Source organism: Rhinatrema bivittatum, chromosome 3, assembly GCF_901001135.1.
Source record: "Rhinatrema bivittatum chromosome 3, aRhiBiv1.1, whole genome shotgun sequence".
Classification (NCBI taxonomy): domain Eukaryota; kingdom Metazoa; phylum Chordata; class Amphibia; order Gymnophiona; family Rhinatrematidae; genus Rhinatrema; species Rhinatrema bivittatum.
In genome coordinates this window covers 143,682,465-143,702,815 of record NC_042617.1, presented here as the reverse complement: position 1 = coordinate 143,702,815, position 20,351 = coordinate 143,682,465, and the positions used below count along the sequence as shown (strand labels likewise).

Below are 20,351 nucleotides of genomic sequence, written 5' to 3'. Positions count from 1 at the left end.
AAAGACATAGCTATTTTACCCAGGGTCACAAAAGAGGGTGACCAAAATGATAAAGGGAATGGAACAGCTCTCTTATGATGAGAGGCTATGCAGGCTAAGGCTTTCCAGCTTGGAAAAGAGACAGCTGAGAAGGGAAATAAGATAGACGTTTATAAAATCATGAGTGGGGTGGAACAAGTAAATAAAGGACAGATACTACCCTTTCAAATAAAATTAAAACAAGGAGACATTCCATTAAACTAACAACCAGCAAATTCAAAACAAATGAAGTAGCTATCTTAAAATCAAAACAAATTAATATCGGATTGGTATACTGCCCACTTGGCTTACTCCAAAAAGATTGCTCACCCATTATTGAACTCTTCAGAAAAGAATTCTGTACTCTAGTAACAACAGTAATCTTAGGAGACTTTAATCTACATGTAAACGTTTCACCAAGATACCCCGCTTGTGACTTGATCTTTGATGCAATGGAGGCCTTAGGATAGACTCAACACATCTCTGAAGCCACACCCAAACTGGCATCACACTTGATTTAATATTCGCAAATCCTAATTACTACAATATGAGTACTAAAAACAAGACATTCCATGGTCTGGCCACTATCTTATCAAAAGTGATCTAATATATAAAAAACTAATAACTAAAAATTCTGAGATGAAAAACACCATAACATTCAGAAAGGAAAGGAAATAAAAATAGAAACACTAACTAAAGCATTAGAGATCAAAATTTATGATTTAAACCTAAACAGCTGCTATGATGCATTTAATTCATGGGAAAATATGATTTAAAAAATTGCAGATGAGCATAGCCCTATACAAACAAAAACTATAAGCAAAAATAAAGAAAATCAGAGAAAATTGAACTTCTGGTATAATGAAAAACTGAAAGAGTCCAAAAAACTACTAAGAAAACTAGAAAAAAGATGGTGAAAAAACCCAACAGATGAAACACTTAGAAGATACAAATCTTACCTATCCCATTATAGAACACTAACGAACAAATCAATAAAGAATATTATGCAAAACATACATGGAATAATTTTTGACTCAAAACTTTTGTTGAGACAGTTAAGAGTCAAATTAAAGACCCTTCTTCACATCATACTAAGAACATCAATTTTAGAAAAACGTCATGTAATGATTATGCGACAGCACTAACAGAAACAAACAAGATGCTGAAACAACAAGTCACTTATTCCTACCCTCTAATAGCAACAGAGTATCGAAACTGGAGATAAACAAAATTATAGCCAAACTAAAACCTGCTACACATCCCCTAGACCTGATACCAGCCACCCTACTAAAACAAGTAAACCAGACAATAACCCCTACATTCACAATGCTAGTCAGTCTTGTCCTTGAGGAAGGTTATATGCCCCAAGGCCTAAAACAAGCAGTTATAAAACCAATTTAAAAAAATAAATATGTAAGACCTGATGACTGGAATAACTACCGTCCGATTTCCAACTTAACCTTCATTGCAAAAATACTTGAAAATACACACCACACACACACAAACGCAGAAGCACCCTCCCCCTCATTTTGGATTCCAGAAAAACCACTCAACTGAAACTCTTCTTCAATTCTTAACTGATCTTATTTTACGAGATTTTGACCCAAACAAATCATACTGCCTTGTCCTAATTGATTTAACAGCTGCCTTTAACACTGTTGACCATAACCAACAGTTGAAAAACATTGGGATAGATGGGAATGTGCTAAAATGGTTCACCTCTTTCCTTGCAGATAGATCATTCCAAGTAAAACTTGACAATTACTTGTCCGACACCTTCCAAAACACAACTGGCATACCCCAAGGATCAGCGCTATCAGCAACTTTATTTAATATCTACATGCTGCCCATATGCAAATTACTAACAGACCTGGGTTTAAACTTCTTCCCTTATGCAGATGATCTACAATTCTATATCCCTCTAACTAAATCGTTTGAAAAAACAACTTCTCTAATTTCTGAATATATGATTAAAAGAAAAGAAAAACTAGCTAAATGGAAACTCTTGATGAACCCCAAAGAAACTGAAATAATTTGGTTAAGCCGCAACCCACAAAAAACTATACCTTCAGGGGTAGCTCTTGGAAGTTGCTAAGTAACCCCTGCAACCCAAGTGAGAGATCTAGGGGGTCCAAATCGATATAAATCTTACAATGAAAGCCCACATAAGCAAACTGATTAGATCTAGTTTCCACAAGCTGCAGATTTTGAGCTGACTGAAACCTCTACTAAGCACAACAGATTTCAGAACAGTTTTACTGTCTCTCATTTTCTCAAACCTCGATTACTGTAATTCATTACTTCTAGGTCTTCCGACTAGTCACTTAAAACCCCTGCAACTACTGCAAAATGCCGCTGCTAGACTATTATCTGGAGCAATAAAATTTGACCACATCACCCCATGTTCCTAAACACTCTGAAGATTCTCTACTGTCTGGAAGCTATCGCAGATACAGACATTTTCTGTGCACATCTCATTTGCATACAACACTAACCTGAATAACAACGATCTGCTAGGAATAACATTTAAATCTCACATATCCCCATGAACTCTCAGATCACAGAACAAAGGCCTCCTAGAAATTCCAAACCTAAGAGGCTCTCACCTAACACTAACTAGAGATAGCATGATCTCAATTGCCGGCCCCAAACTGTGGAATTCCATTCTAGAAGAACTTCGAACATTAACAGATAAAAAGAAATTCAAAAGCGACTTAAAAACTTGGCTACTCAAAACTGCCTTCTACTTGACTGAAACACTCAGTTCCCCATGACTCAGATAACATAATTCTTGAATAATCTCCCCCCCACCTCACTAACCCCTTTAATCTAGCTCTGTTTCTACGTTAGAAGTTTGTCCATTTATATGAATGTTTGTCAACCTTGTAGCACGCATTTTATTTACCTGTAAACCGTTATGAAGTAGTGATTCTCACCTGGAATGATGGTATATAAAACATTTAAATAAACAAATAAATAATCGTAGAAAGCACTTTTTCAGTTGGCGCACTATCAAGCTGTGGAATCTATTGCCAGAGAATGTGATCAAGACAACTAGCATAGCAGGGTTTAAAAGAGGTTTGGACAAGTTCCGGGAGGAATAGTCCATAACACATTATTAGTCAGATAGAGTATAGAAAACTATTGCTATCCCTGGGGGTGAGTAACAGGAATTAGGTCTACTTTATGGGATCTGCCAGGTACTTGTAACCTGGATTGGCCATTGCTGGAGACAGAATACTGGGCATGGTCCTTAGTCTGACCCAGCATGGCATTTCTTATGGTCATACTGGTTGCTAAATATTTGTTATTTTACTGGTAACAAGTTTCTATTTAATTGTTAGGAAAAAAAAAAAGAAAGAGAGATAGGAATCTCAGCTTCTAGACCGAAATGATTCTTCATTTGCATTGTATTTGGAAAGTATAATTTGTGTTAACCTAGTCTGTCTGTGTCCATTAGTGCAGGACCAGTACAGAGTCATGACAGTCACTAAGTGCTCTGGACATGGACTTATCATACCAAGGGACAGGCAGATTATAAGTTCCTGTGAGTAGCGATCTAGCTATGGCTTTCAGTCAGGCTCTTTGTATCCAAACCACTTGTGCCCAAATGACATTTTGAATTCTCATTGTATTGTGCATGCTTTGTTGTGATATATGTACATGTGGAGCAGTGTATTAAAAAATGGATTTGAAACTTTTCTTTTAGTTTTTTTTTTTAAAGGTTTCTAGATGTAGCCTATCATTGGAAAAAAGTGCCATGTGAAGTCCATTGCTTTCCACTTGAATAGCTTGATTCCTAATATCAAAGGCATGCAGTTTGTGCTTAAAACTAATAATTGTATCACATTCTTGCAATTACACTCGCTCTTCTTATAGCTGTACTGTTTCTAGTTGAAAGGAATAGATAGCAGGGTGGCAGGCTACACCTTTATATTAAACAATAGACTTTTTTGTAAGGCTTGGTTTTCATATTGCTAGATCTAATGCTCATTCATGTCTATTATCTAATGGAAAGAGAGAATGCTGTGAATGAAATAAAGCTTTGTAGAACTACAGAATAGAATCTTGTAGACGACCACTTGGTAAAACTCTTAAAACTATGTTTCAGAAAACAGTGTATCAGACCTAGAAAAGAGCATTGCTCTTGTCTTAGCAAAATCAGAATGTGTTCATGCTTTCTTAAAGTGTTCTTTTCACATTTATTTTAGCTCTCCATGAATTTCCCAGTGACATCTTCTCAAATGAGGACAGAAGACATGGAGCTGTTGTCCTACACGTCTTCTGTGTAAGTGATGAATTTATCAGATCTATTCATTATCTTGTTGCTTATACAACACAAAATTACAAGCAAGCATTAAAATTGATGTCTTAGCTGGCCGCTTAACTGCCAATGTAATAAGCAGCACTAAAGCTGCCACAGGTTTTTGTGCATACTTGCGCGCATTTTTCCCACGCTAGCCTTACCCAGGTAAGTAATAAAGTGTTCGGCGTGGGAAAAACATGCGCATAAACCCACTTTAAAACACGCTGCTGGTTTAGCGTGAGTCCATGCAAATGAGGCAAGTAACTATTCACAGGCTAAGCCGGGAGCCGCACATCGGTTAGTGCATTTTTTTTAACGCAGGTTTTTTACTTCCTGGGTCAGGGCAGGAGTTAAGTTAAAGTGTGTGTCTGGACACCGGTTTACTCTGAGGTAAATCATGTTTGGAACATTTTTGTGGGTTGACCATACAAATCTCTGCTGCATTCCAGCGCCTGCCGGCATCCGCTGGTGCAACTACCATGTGGTCAGAGACACATCTTCAGTTCCACTCCCAGACCACTAACCTTCACTGTTTAATAAAAAGGGAAGGCTTTCATCCCAAGAATCATTCACGGGTCACCACATTAATGTGGGTTTCAGCGTGGGATTCTAGGCAGTTTATTACACAGAGCCACGAGTGTGCATTTTTGCGTGGGTTGCACTTTTGTGTGGATTTTCTGTGCACATCTCATTTGCATACAGACCCTTTATTACATCCTGTGGAGGCGCCTACTTTTCTTCTGCGCGTTAAAAAAAATGCACGCTGACAACTAGCACTGTTTTCACCGTAGGCTTATTACATTAGCCCCACTGCGTTTTAAATATAAAATTTTGCAAATCAATCAGAAATACTGATTCAATGTTAATCTCATAAACTAATGTCATCTCGGGCCACTGATAAATCATGGCCTGATGCAGGTGGTGAGTGGCCACTGGTGAGTCACCTCTCAAGGGCTGATCCCAAAGAAGTTCACTCCTTTGGAAGCCAGCAAGAGTAGCCAGGTAATATGCTTTCTTACTTTTTGTTTTGGGAGCTGAGAGTTGGAGGTCTTTTTAGAGAAAAGAACCAGTTGATGTCTGAAGTGGAGCTTTACATACCTAAGTTCCTCCTGATTCTTAAGGTTGTCATTTGGGACCACTTGGTAGGAGGTTCTAGTGTGTGTTTCCAGCTATTTTTTAGTTGAATTTATATAGAGGTAATATAAAGGGTTTGGAAATGTTTTACAATGTTTTATATTGATGTTATTTATATATTGTGTTGTGATATTGTTTTTATAATGTAATGATAATTGCATCCCTAATGAGAGTAGGGAAGAGGGGGATCTGCATTAAAGATGTTATTATTATATGTATGTTATTATGGATACAATGTTTATTTCTACAAACTACTATGAGTCTCCTTTTTGGAGAATAAAGTAATATAAATGTGTAAATAGAATAGAAACTGAAAATGGGGGACTAGCCAATAAACTTAAAGCATGTTTCTCACAAACTTACATTTTACTGAGAAAAGAAATGTTGATACAAACAGTGAGAAGAAATGGCAAAATGTAGATAGATAAATAAGATGAGAATAGATGATAAAAGACTATGGATTAAATGATCTGATGCCATGAAACAAGTGGACTGGTTTTTCAACGGCGTGTACTTGAGTATTCATTCTGAAGTTATGAGTCTAACTTCAAAGATCACTAGCCATCCAATCTTGGTGCCGAATATGCCCCTAATTAGAAGCATATGATTATAGATACCTAAAAGGAAGTCATTTTTTGGGATTAGATGCTATTGGGTTTCGTATCCATTTGAATGAACATATACATCCATATACTTTGGTGGGTAATTTTCAAGAGCATTTCTGCATGGAAAGTAGTACTTTATCTATAGAAATGACTGTTTATAAAACTGCCCACTTGATATGCAGCTAAACTTATACTTGTATGTCTTAATCCGTGCATAAGTTTATCCAGACTGAACTGAAGCATTCCCAGGGGCTGGCTGGGAGTGGGGATTTCACTTACATGCATACTTTTCAATTTAAAAAAAACTAGAACAAAGGGGAAAACTAGAACAAAGGGGAAAGCTGACAGTTGCTCAGCAGCACATTGTTCGGAGGGAAGTATCTTCAAAGGATACTAATGAAGCATTAGACTTAGGGCATCCCAACAGAGAAGTTCCAATAATAAGAAATGTAGTCCAAGTGCCTATAATTAAAAACTCACCTGAGCTAAAGGATTCCAATTTATCCCTGTCAACTGAGAAGCAGAATGTAAATACAAACAAAAAACACACTTTGAAATGTTTCTATGCTAATGCCAGAAGTCTAAGAAGTAAGATGGGAGAATTAGAATGTATAGCAGTAAATGATGACATAGACTTAATTGGTATCTCAGACATGGTGGAAAGAGGATAACCAATGGGACAGTGCTATACCAGGGTACAAATTATATCGCAATGACAGAGAGGAGCACCTGGGAGGTGGTGTGGCGCTTTATGTCCGGGATGGCATAGAGTCCAACATGATAAAGATTCTGCATGAGACTAAATGCACAATCGAATCTTTATGGGTAGAAATCCCCTGTGTGATGGGGAAGAGTATAGTGATAGGAGTATACTACCGTCCATCTGGCCAAAATGGTGAGACAGACAGTAAAATACTAAGAGAAATTAGGGACGCTAACTAAATTAGGGAAGCTAACTAAACTGGTAGTGCAGTAATCATTGGAATGTTGCGTCCGTCAGTCGCAGATGGCTGCACCCTTTCTGCCTCACCTCTCTTTCCTCTTTCTCTGCTCCATTGGGCAAGATGGCTGCCTCCACTTCTCCTCGCCGACCTCTCCGGCGTCCTCGGACCGGCATGGGCAATTGCCATTTTCCCTGAGGTCACCTAGGGCACGCATGCTTGCGCTGGCCCTCCATTTAAATAAGTCATGGCAGGAACCTCGGGAGCATCCCCACTGCATGACATCACTACCTCCGGGTATTTAGCCTCCACTCTCCATTCCAGCTAGGAGTTAGCAAGGAATCTCCCTGCTGATCTCTGCCTGCTACCAGATGCCTTCGCTCTGTGTACCTTCGCTCTGGAACGATTTAGGTACCTGCTCCTCGAAGGCCTTGCCTCGCTCCTACCTTCCCTTCAGGGATACCAGCTACCACTAAAGACTCTCAAGGTACCCGCTCCTCGGGGGCCTTGCCTCGCTCCTTCCTACCCTCCGGGGTTGCCAGCTTCTTCAGGGACGCCTATGGTAACCATTCCTCGGGGATCTTGCTCCGTCCCGGACCTTCGCCCTCGGGGGGTTCCTCTCTACAGCAGCTTCCTGCCTCAGAGTGAGTACCTCAGTTCTTGGTCTATGTCTCCCTTGTCTCACCTCTGCTATTGTAGATTCTCGGCCTAGCCCACATCATGAACCAATACCGGATCTACTCTCTCTGGCATATCATCTGTTCCTGGGTTCTCGGCCTACCCTGCTCTGCAGACCACTACCGGACCCATCATCCTCTCAAGACCTGGTGAGACTCTTCATCTGCGCTGCAGAGTACAGACTGGACTACGCCATCAGAGACTTCTCCTCTGGCTGGGTTCACAGCCCGTTCCCGGGCTGTGAACCCAGCCATGTATTATACTACATTGCTGTATAATAAAGTCTATCATCCCGCTGTGTGTATTACTGCTAAGAACCAGCCTATCACTACAAGTCCCCACTCCCCGTTTTCGCAGGATTCATCATTCTGCGAGGAATGATGCATCCAGGCCAAAGTTAGAAGAATTAGACTCTAAATTGTCTAATTTCAATCTATTCAGAATGGTTTAGTTCAAGGAGATCTCTACTTTCAAAAGAGTGGAAAATTTGGAAACTTCCTCAAGATATTTAAACTTGAGAGTGTTAAATTTTCCTACATATAAATTAGTTTCTCCAAGATAATAATTTAGAAATTATCTACAACAGATACTACATCTTTCATCGGATGCAATACCACCTACCTCAAAAATGTATTTCCTGCCAACTTACAAGCAAAAAAGAGATTCTTTTGCCTCTTCTTCTGTCAATCTTTCTAAACTCTTGGAAACATCTGCTGAGGGCCAGATTGAAAGGAGGGGAACTCTTTTGGTTAATTTTGTATTTTCCTCTGATCAGGTCACTGTTCTCAGACTTTTTCTTCGAAATAGAGATTCCCCTTATTTAGGCCAAAAGGTCTGGTTTTATCCGGATATTCCTAGAGCAACACAGCAGTGTCGGAAGAAGTTCCTAGCCCTTTGCCTTCATACGCGACAGTTGGGTGCTCAGTTCATTGTTCAATTTCTTTGCAAGTGTGTGATGAATATTAATAATGCTCGTTATATTTTTTTTTAACCTTCCCAATTAGGTTTTTTCTTGGACTCCTATCGATCCTCTGGTGACCTTAACCAAGCTGCAGCTGTAGATTGAATTGCAATCTACTCACCCCTCCTTACCTACATTTCTTTGATTTGTTATGCAACGCTCTTTACTATAGTGATTAGAAACATAGAAACATAGAAATGACGGCAGAAGACCAATCGGCCCATCCAGTCTGCCCAGCAAGCCTCACACTTCTTTTTTTTCTCATACTTATCTGTTTCTCTTGGCTCCTAGTAACCTTTGGTTCTATTTCCCTTTCACACCCACCATTAATGCAGAGAGCAGTGATGGAGCTGCATCCAAGTGAAATATCAAGCTTGATTAGTTAGGGGTAGTAACCGCCGCAATAAGCAAGCTACACCCATGCTTATTTGTTTTACCCAGACTATGTTATTCAGCCATTGTTGGTCGTTTTTCTTCTCCCCTGCCATTGTAGCAGAGAGCTATGCTGGATATGCGTGAAGTATTAGTTTTTCTTCTCCCCTGCTGTTGAAGCAGAGAGCTATGTTGGATATGTATTGAAAGTGAAGTATGCATTGAAAGCCACATTATCTATCATCAAATATTGAATAAGCCTAATAATTGGTAGTACCTATAACTTATGAACTCTTCGTTAATTTTACATACTCTTGCCCACCCCTGTTTTTTGTTTTTTTTCAAATATGGAGATGGCAGGCCTCCATCCTTCCGCTCCGTGAAGGTGGAACACCAACCACTGGCCACTGGCATCCCGCTCCGTGAATGCCTCTGTGGCTACTGCCGCTTCGTGCAGTGTTTTGCTGCCTCCTCTTTATACACTTCCTCTAGACCTGATGGATCCACAGTGTTTATCCCATGCCCCTTTGAAGTCCTTCACAGTTTTGGACTTCACCACTTCCTCCGGAAGGGCATTCCAGGCATCCACCACTCTCTCCGTGAAGAAATATTTCCAGACATTGGTTCTTAGTCTTCCTCCCTGGAGCCTCAGCTTGTGACCTCTGGTTCTGCTGATTTTTTTCTGACGGAAAAGGTTTGTCGTTGTCTTTGGATCGTTAAAGTTTTTCAAGTATCTGAAGGTCTGAATCATATCACCCCTGTTCCTCCTTTCCTCCAGGGTGTACATATTTAGATTCTTCAATCTCTCTTCCTATGACATCCGATGAAGACCCTCCACCTTTTTGGTCGCTCTTCTCTGTACCGCTTCCATCTTGTCTCTGTCTCTTTGTAGATACGGTCTCCAGAACTGAACACAGTACTCCAGGTGAGGCCTCACCAAGGACCTGTATAAGGGGATAATAACTTCCCTTTTCTTACTCGATATTCCTCTCTCTATGCAGCCCAGCATTCTTCTGGCTTTTGCTATCGCCTTGTCGCATTGTTTCGCAGATTTCATATCATTAGACACTATAACCCCTAGGTCCCTCTCCTGCTCCATGCACATCACCACTTTATTTCATTGTAACATGGGTAATGGTATAATTGTGGTGTTGATATTGCTAGTTTCATTGTAATTTCTTTACCATACCCTTTTTTTTCCGAGACATGCTGTTGCTGTCTGTATAATTTAAAATAATAATAAAATTAAAGTAAAAAAAAAATAAATCTCATCTAGTTTTGGAGTTATAGAAGGTCTCCTTTCATCTGCCCAAACAGTGCCAACCAGTTAGAAGGTTAGTGTCCAGAGAAAGTCTGAAAAGCAAATAAATACAGACTGATTCAACATCTAAACAAAGATGACTTGAAAGGCAATAATATTTAGGGGGTAATTTAGTAACATTGTGTATAAGTTAGCCAGCACATATGCCAATAAATTATACTGATTTTCAAAGCACATAGGTCAACTTTGAAAATTATCCCAGTTCAGACATTAGTCTGTCCAATATTAGATTATTGTAATGTTGTATTGGTGAGTCTCTCAAAAAAGAGTATAAAACTTTTACAGATTGTATAAAATATGGCTGAACTTTTGATTTTTGGTCTTTCACAGAGAGAATGTGACGCCATTATTAAGGCACCTTCATTGGTTACCTATCAATGTGAGGAGTGGAGGAGTAGTCAGGTGGTTAGGACAGTGGGCTAAGAACCAAGAGACCAGGGTTTGAGTCCCACTATCACTACTGGTGACCTTGGGCAAATCACTTTACTCTCCATTGCCTCAGATACAAACTTAGGGGGTCATTTATCAAAGTGCTATATGGCGTTTTCGCATGTCTTAAGGTGTTTTCGCATGTGAAAAACGCCTTTAACGCATGTGAAAATGCCATAACGCATAGTGCGATGCAAATTAGGAAAAGGGGAGAAGTTTGGGGCGGGATTTGTGGCTAAGTGGGCATAGTAGTTAGGTATTTATACCTCTATATGAGGCCCACCTAGTTACTCGAGGTGAGGTTTAGGTTTAGGAGTGTATGGTTTAGGAGTGTATGGGTAGGGGCCACTTTGACATTCAAAGTGAGACGTACGAACAGAACAGTGCTCTCTTGTGAAGATTTGCTGACCTTCGGAGTGAGAGACTCGACCAAAGATGAGATTTGTGCAATGTTACCCAGGTAGAGAGTCCATCAATACCTAACTACTATGAGGGCCTTATAGCTAGGCTTTCTCTCTCTCTCCCCCCAGTGGTTGTAGGTAGGAATTACAACAATTTGGTTACTTACCGCAAAGTATGAAAAAGTTATCGCAGTCTGCGGTAATACCTATGCGAAGTGCTAAGATAGCGCACTTTGCGATAAACAGCCTATTACCATAAAACACACCCTTTTCCTATCGCATGCGATATTTAGTGCATTTTGATAAATCCAGGCCCTAGATTGTAAGTCATCTGGGGATAGGGAAATACCTACAGTACCTGAATGTAATCCACTTTAAAGTTCTGCAAAAAGCAGAATATAAAAAAAATCTAAAATTTTAAGTTAATGACTCTGATGTTTAAGGCAATAAATGGGGAGGGTATCTACAACAAAAGGTCAGATGTTATGTCCCTACGCGTAATTTATGCTCTAAATCAGCAGCGTTAGTCTTGGTTCCATCTAGACAGGATATATGTAGTGTCTAATAGGAAAAGTTAGCGGTCCCGAGTTGTGGAACCCAGCACCTTTGAAGGTGAGGGCAGAGCAGAACCATCTCAGCTTCTGGAAAAAGGTAAAGGCCTGGCTTTTTTCATCACAGCTTGGGCAGATTTTACATTGTGAGTGGTATAGACAGATTTGGGAGTTTTCAATGTTCTGAATTTTTATTTTGAATGTATTTTATTGTGTTTTAATTGTAAACCGCTCTGGCCAGATCTGGAATCTGATGTGCAATATGTAAGACACGAGAAATAAATAAAATAAATAAATAAACTACACCTGCATGTAGTTTTGCCAAGAAAATGAAAAAACTATTTATGTAAGACCCAACCCCACTAAGATTCCACCCCCTGGCATGCCTCTCCCCTGTAAAAGCACATGCATGGAGTGTGTATACGCGTAATTTTACATGCGAAGCTATCACACAATTTTCTAAAGAGCCTTCTCTCTGGGTAAAGCATTATCTTATGCGCAGAAGTCCCATTGAAAATTACCCCTCTTACTTTCTGAATAAGTACTGAGCATAGCTTCATTTTTTTTTCTGTTTTGTTAGAGCTGCAATTAGAGGGTTTCCAAAATCTGTATTTATTGCTTTCTATCTACAAAACTAACTTTCTCTCCATTTTCACTGCCACTTGTTCCAGTACTTAAGATATGTACATGCTTAATCATTTTCATAGCCCTCTGTTTTGTAAATGTGCTGTGGATACATGTGTGGAGTACATGAAATACTGAATGTCGCATGCTGTAGCATATCTGTACCTGGATTTTCAGGTATGATGTGAGGTTTTTCACTACTCAGCCACGCTCAAGGCTCCAAGAAAAAGCCATTAAGATTGACAACCTGCTCGAAATTAAGTGCCTGTATCTGGAACTCAAAAGATCTGGTATAAAGAGCAAATCTGATCAATAAATACTTGTCTTCATGCTTTCCTAAAATGGAATGGCAATTTGTTTTTGCAGTTTGCGAAAAAAAAAAAAATAAGCAGCAGCTTGTACTAATTTCCAGGAATTCCGAGTGTACTAAAATTGCTTCACCATCAGTCTTCTTGCAAGTTTGCATAGCATTGCACTGTGTTATAAGGCAGCATTGCTGATAAGTAGGGTTTTATGAAAGATGCTTGTTAAACTGTGTTCTTCGTAAAAGAAAAAACAGTATAAGATCTGTAAAACGGCCTACAAAAGCTTGATGAAGGAATTCAGTCAGCTTATTGTTTGGGATATTTAGAATATATAAAAGTGAAACAATGGCAGGGGGGAGGGGGTGTTGATATCCAGTAGAGATGTGAATCGTGTCCTCGATCGTCTTAACGATCGATTTCGGCTGGGAGGGGGAGGGAATCGTATTGTTGCCGTTTGGGGGGGTAAAATATCGTGAAAAATCGTAAAAAATCGAAAAAACGTAAAATCGCAAAACCGGCACATTAAAACCCCCTAAAACCCACCCCCGACCCTTTAAATTAAATCCCCCACCCTCCCGAACCCCCCCCCAAATGACTTAAATAACCTGCGGGTCCAGCGGCGGTCCGGAACGGCAGCGGTCCGGAACGGGCTCCTGCTACTGAATCTTGTTGTCTTCAGCCGGTGCCATTTTCCAAAATGGCGCCGAAAAAATGGCGGCGGCCATAGACGAACACGATTGGACGGCAGGAGGTCCTGCCGGACCCCCGCTGGACTTTTGGCAAGTCTTGTGGGGGTCAGGAGGCCCCCCCAAGCTGGCCAAAAGTTCCTGGAGGTCCAGCGGGGGTCAGGGAGCGATTTCCCGCGGCGAATCGTTTTCGTACGGAAAATGGCGCCGGCAGGAGATCGACTGCAGGAGGTCATTCAGCGAGGCGCCGGAACCCTCGCTGAACGACCTCCTGCAGTCGATCTCCTGCCGGCGCCATTTTCCGTACGAAAACGATTCGCGGCGGGAAATCGCTCCCTGACCCCCGCTGGACCTCCAGGAACTTTTGGCCAGCTTGGGGGGGGCCTCCTGACCCCCACAAGACTTGCCAAAAGTCCAGCGGGGGTCCGGAAGGACCTCCTGCCGTCCAATCGTGTTCGTCTATGGCCGCCGCCATTTTTCGGCGCCATTTTGGAAAATGGCGCCGGCTGAAGACAACAAGATTCAGTAGCAGGAGCCCGTTCCGGACCGCTGCCGTTCCGGACCGCCGCTGGACCCGCAGGTTATTTAAGTCATTTGTGGGGGGGTTCGGGAGGGTGGGGGATTTAATTTAAAGGGTCGGGGGTGGGTTTTAGGGGGTTTTAGTGTGTCGGCTCACGATTCTAACGATTTATAACGATAAATCGTTAGAATCTCTATTGTATTGTGTTCCATAACGGTTTAAGACGATATTAAAATTATCGGACGATAATTTTAATCGTCCTAAACGATTCACATCCCTAATATCCAGTATATGAATTTTCTCTTTGAGTCCCAGTTTCCAAGGTTATTAAAACTAATAACAGAGCCTGGCTAGCAATGTAAATATTGGAGGCAGGCTCAGTAGCTCAGTGGTAGTGCTCTAGGCTGCCGTGCAGGAGTCTAGGTCTGACTGGGTCTGGGGAGAGAATCCCAGCCATCGCACAAGGACACCTTCTGGCTCAAGGTGTCTACCATACTAGCCTTCAGAGGGAGTTGTGTTATGTGGCCCCTATCTAAAGTTTGCCTTTCAACATGCGAACTAGATTTGGGGGGATTTAAATTCATAATAGATCAGAGGGGGTCCAACATGGCTGCAGTTTGAGCAGATGTGGTTGGTATGATCTTCTCAGCCTTCTACATACCTTAGGATGTCTAAAAGGAAATGAATGGCTTCTCTCTCTCTCTAGCTGGTGACAGCAAGATGATCATTTTACCTTTCTTGCTTCACTGGAGTCCAAACCCAGAGAACCAGGAGATTCTAGTTCCTTACCTGTATGTCTTGGATTTTCTCTGGCTCTCAGCCTTGAAACCCTCCAGCCAGGTTCCTGGCAACAGCTAGTTGGGATCCCTTCATCTTTTTCCACCACCAAAGCTGCGTTGGAGAGTTGACCCATGTCTCTCTCACTGCCAGAAGAAGAACTATTGCTGGAGTCTGAGGTGGTGGTGTCGCTAATTAATTTTATGGAATCAGAGGGTCTGAGCATTTCTGTATCAACGTGAAATTTAAAACAGAAATCAGTGTGATTTATTTTGAGTGCAATATAGAGCTCATATAAAGGGTTCAAGGTGTCAGTATATATTTGTTTAAGAAGTTTATTCATCATTTACCTACAGCTAATTTGCGAAGCCGCACAGCGGCTGAATATGAACCTCTGTTTGTATAAAGAAGATACTGTTGGAAGAAACAGGATCAATTTGTGCTATAAAGACTTTGGGGTCATTTACGCAAGCGATCGCATGCGAAAAGGGACTTTTTGCAGGCAATCACTAAATGTGGGCGGTGTCAAGACAGGAAGAGGAGGAGTCGGGGGCAGCACCGGGGCGGACACCAAAAAGATGGCGCTGACAGCGAAACGGTAAACTTCCGTATCCCTGCCTATTTTGCGCCGAATAACTACACCTTTTATGATGTAGTTATTTGGCACGACGCCAGCAGCGATCGCACCATGGAGGTGCGATCGCTGACGGCTATCGCAGGACCCCCCCCCCCCCCGTTTTGCCCCCCTGTACTGCGGGATTCAGAGAGCCCAGCGGTGTTAGTAAATCCAGGCCTTTAAGTTATAGGAATGTTACAGAACTTTATTTCAAATACCTGACCTGATATAGAGGCAACATTTCATGAACTCCTGACCAGTGACACTGTGGGAAGGAAAAGGGTAATGTAGAAGACAAGAACTAGTAGATACCTGAGCAGGACACCAGTGGCATATGATGCTATGCACACCCTGACATTTCTTTGTTCTTTTAATATAAGCACACCTCAACTTTGATTGTAATTGTAGTGCTATAGTTTGATATTATGATTTTTTTTTTGCTAAATGAGGGAAAACATGTCTTGGTCAGAATATTTCTATTTTTCCTGATGGGACTAGAGAAACATAGGCATGCCATAAAAGTTTTCTTGCTTTAAAATTAAAAGTAATTGCCCTAGGACCTGCATTTTTTTTCCCTTTAGTATCCATGTTAATTGTGTCCCTGGACTAGGATCCTATCATAGGAGGCTATAGGTACAACCACCTCCCACTAGCCTCTTCTGGCGGAAACAGTGGCCACCTTATTTCTATGTCACATTTTACAAGCAGTTTTGTAGTTTATGCTCAGTTCACAGTGAAAACATCCAAAAAAGCACTAAATATTACTCTTCCCTCAACTCACTTGAAATTACATTTCCAAAGCCCTCAGGTCCGTGTATGGTCGCCAAAAAGGTGTAACCCCAGACTGGGTTGTTATCTTATGAGTCCACAGACACATACTTAACACTGTGGCTATTATATGTGCACTGTGGCTCTTCAAATCCCATACAGTTCCAACAGCTCCAGACCTACATGATTCTCCACAGGAGTGGTGGGGGTGGGGAAGAGATAAGCTCCTGGTCCCTGGGTGTTATCTTCAGCTTCTCCATGCAGTCGATGCTAATAATCACATTGGAAACAAAATTGGTGTTCCAACACAACTTTATTGAAAGGTTTCTTTAAAGGTGAAACATGGTACATCTTATAATCTGGTGACTCTGGAAATTATTCAATAATAAGATCTCAGAAAGATCCCTCTCTGCACTGATAGTAGCTGGGGTTCCTTCCTGGGATGTCTATATCGACTGGGTAGCTAACCAGAATTTCGCTCCCTCCTTACCATATGTGGCCCCCTCCCTTGGTCCAGACTATGAATTACCCCTATGCTTGGGGTGGGGAGTACCACATGAGAAATTATATTTACGAATATGATTTATCTTCAGGTTTGTAGCCTGAGTGGGAGATGAAATAGGGTCCTGGTCACCCCAATACCACAATTCTCTGCCCTTCCCAAACAACCTCTCACTTGTGTCACTACAGACCAGATAAAATCATCACACCAGTATAAAACAGTAATTAACCCTGTTACTAGTATTGTGTAAGTAGACAATAAATCCCACCAGAACATTAAATGGGAAAAGTACAGTAATAAAGTATAACATAAACCTGCAGTTTTCTGATTTTAAATCAAGCAATGCAAAAATAACACTTGGTATGACCTGTTAGCCAGGGCAACCAACATACTCATATGGATAATAAAAAAAAACAACAAAAAAACGGAATACTAATAGAGAAAGGTTGGGGGGGGGGGGGGGGGAAAGCATTGAAGTACAGTTTTCAAAAACTGACGTTACCCCTGAGTACTCAAAAAGAAAGGAAAAGAAACAGATCCATCCCAATGTCACCAGTTTGTAAAGGGTGCACCCTGTACCAAACACAAAATTGTGTGGAAAAAAACAATCAAGAAAATGAAGAAGTCCCTTTTGATGGTGGAGCTAGCTAGATAAACAAATAGATTAGTGTGTGAAAGGTCTCATTCTACTGGGGAGCTTCCCCAAATAGTAGTAAAAGAAATCTGGCCTGGTTTCAGTCTCTTACAGAAATACCACAATCCAGTCGCCAAAACTTGTGGGCTCAACCCAAGGGGGAGGTGGTCAGCCAAGCAGAAAATCCTGCCCTGTTCTGCTGTAGAATCCTGTACTTTCTCTACCCATATTAAAAAATGTGTATGTTTAATGTGTGAAATAATTGTAACAATTTGTGCATAATGATCCATAATTAAACATGGAGGCAGGTATATCTTAAAGTATGTGGTTACCCCGTTCTGAAAATACTTAGTTGCATGCATTTTTAGAATTACCAGTTTGCCGATACCTCCACCAGTTCACCCAAACCTTCACCAGTTCACATAGACCCTCTTTCGCTTCACCCTGAACACCCACCAATTTACCCAGACCGCTTACTCAAAAACTGCAGACAAAAGACAAGTCCGATCTGAACTGCACAGGTCAAATGGCAGATATAAAGGTATTCAGACAAGGTTTGTAATGTATTTGAGTGTACCTCTTATAAAAGAGCAACTTGCATGCTTACTTCAGAACACTACTCCGAAACACATTTGAAACTGCAAATGCATGTGCACTGTTTACTCCTCCCATCTAAACATGTCCACAGAAATGTCTCTTTAACCTGACTAAAAGTATATATGTTATGGGAGCCATCATATACCTTTAACTGGATAAAGGAGGGCAGTTTTCAGCCAGGTCAGTTTACCCGGGTAAATGACTTGGAAGATTGCCCTTTAATAGTGTTAAGTATCAAACTAACAGGAAAAGTCTAAAAATCAAATATTTTGAATTTCAAAGGAAAGAATAGATCCCCAGCACAATCAGTTCATTTACAAAGACATCTCTCTTTTTATGGAAGCAATTCAAGAGTGCTTTCTCCTTCTAAGGACATCACTAACTGGCCCCAAGGATGTGCTTGTGCAGCAGGAGGAATCCACTAAATCATAGTGTTGTATAGAAATAAGCTTCTGGAAAAGCAGAAATCCCCTACCTCATGTGATAGAGTACATCATTGTTTCCCCAGCCTGGCCTTAACAGGTCTGGTTTTCAGAGGATTCAGAATGAAATATGAAGCAGATAGTTTTGGATATACAATGGATCTCCATTGCGGTACACCGCAGAAAATGTTAGCATTAAGCTTGCCTCTTCTAACAACTAAGATAATATCACCCTTCTGACTCCAGCATTTGCATAACTCCTTAATTCTGCTTTCTCCAAGAGTGAGTTTGCATAAGAATCACAGGTTATGGTTAGCAGAGACTATAGTATTTTCACAAACCAACATACCAAAAAAAAAAAAAAAAAGAGCTCATCTGTCATGGAAATTACTTTGTATTGAATCGACCATAGCAGCAAGAAATGTGAAGGAGTCATTCCTGTCTTTCAAGGGATCACTACACTGCAGCAGCTCCTTGAAACTAAGGACTGCAGATGAGCTCAGTTTGTTAGCAGCAACCCCTGACACTGATGAACTCCCAGAGCTGCCAAGTGGCCTAGTTTCTGGAAGGAGACTTTTGATTACTGCTGATTTTTGAGTGAATGCCCTAATGCATTAGGATACTTGTAGTCCTACTTAATCCATGTTAAAATAGCACTATAGCTATCAACGGCTTGACATGTGTCAGGTAGGGGGTGTGAAAGCTGGGACTAGGCCAAAGTTTCCATCCAGAAACTGGGCCACTTGGCAGCTCTGTACTGTTGAATTTTATCAAAACCCCATATTGTTTAGCATTCATGCCAAAACAAGGACTTTTTGAACATGGCCTAGGAGAAGTTAAAGCAGTTACAGGTTCATTTCTGGCTTGCTCCATACTGTAAATTCCACCTCTATTTCTACTCCTGTTGTTGTGTAGCAGTCGGAACAGCCTCTAAGGGCCTTGCATTCTGTTACACTCTGGTGGTTTAGTGTGCCCTTGGGCCTCAGTCCGGGCCCAGACCTTCAGGGCCGAGCTGAGGGTTGACGGTGGGCTCCGCGTAGCTAATGGGCTGACCCTCTGCCAGGCCTGCAAGCTCCCAAGGCCAACATCCAAGGATGTTGGAAGTTGAATGGTCCTCCGACCATTCCGAGCCCTTTCGGACCTGCTGCGGAACAACATGGAACAGCAGGCCTGGCCTGAGGTTGAGGGCAGATGGAGGCCTTGACACGTAGACAGGACTATGGTCGATGCGACGGCATCGCTGACAAAACACTTAGTTGATGCGACGGCATCATTGATGAAGACACTTGGTTGATGCGGCGGCATCACTGACGAAGACACTTGGTTGATGCGGCGGCATCACTGATGAAGACACTTGCTGATGCGACGGCATCACTGACAAAGACACTTGGTACTTGACAACAGCTGGATGGAAGGACATTTGCACGGTCTCTCAGGGCGCCCTACTCAGGCCACCTGTGGGACTGAGTCGCAGACTACCCTGTCCCACTGCGCGCCCTACACAGCCCTTGGAGGCTGGTCACGGACCACGAGGAGAATGGGACAGCACAGGGAAGACCCAGGCATGGAGGAACTCCAATGATGAAGCCGGTGTCACCCAAAGCTCCCTCTATGGCTGGCGGGAACAGAGGCTCCGGAGCACAGGGACCAATCCCACCTGCCAACTGCACCAATCTCGGGCATACACCATCCGAGAACCACAGTTCTACAGGAACAGAAGGCTCAGGAGCACCAGACAAAGACGCAGGGAAGAACATCCTGGAAGGCAGGCACAACAGGAGGAGGAAGATCATGACAAGACATCAGAACATGGACCGGGACCTCAGGCAAGACATTAAGACATGAAGATGTGGTAGAAGGCAGACGAGACGAGGAGCTCCACGAAGAACAGACCTTACAAGACTCTGGCAGGCAGGAGCCTCCAGAGGGGATGTGGCTCAGATGCAAGGCAAGGAACAGACTGACGGAGCAGCCCTCTATAGGGCTAAGGCAGGAAGTCCCATTAAAGGTGGGACTTCCTGCCTGGCCCTTTAAAGGTGGGACTTCCTGTGCCTGGTCCTTTAAATCTAGCAGAGAGGTGTGGACCGGCACCTAAGAACCAGCAGAAGCAGCAGGGAGCTGTGCAGGACCGCAGACAGCGGCCTGCACCGACGTCAACTCGTAGAGACGCAGGCAGAGCCTGA

General features: G+C 42.0%; 1 protein-coding gene across 1 annotated transcript in view; it reads left to right on the top strand.

Moving 5' to 3' along the window:
- Positions 1-20,351, top strand: part of SLC24A3 (solute carrier family 24 member 3) — a 936,948-nt gene that overhangs the window by 449,835 nt on the left and 466,762 nt on the right. The window contains exon 3 of the mRNA XM_029593773.1: positions 4,230-4,306. Coding sequence (XP_029449633.1) covers positions 4,230-4,306 — 77 coding nt within the window. The remainder of the gene's footprint in view (positions 1-4,229; positions 4,307-20,351) is intronic.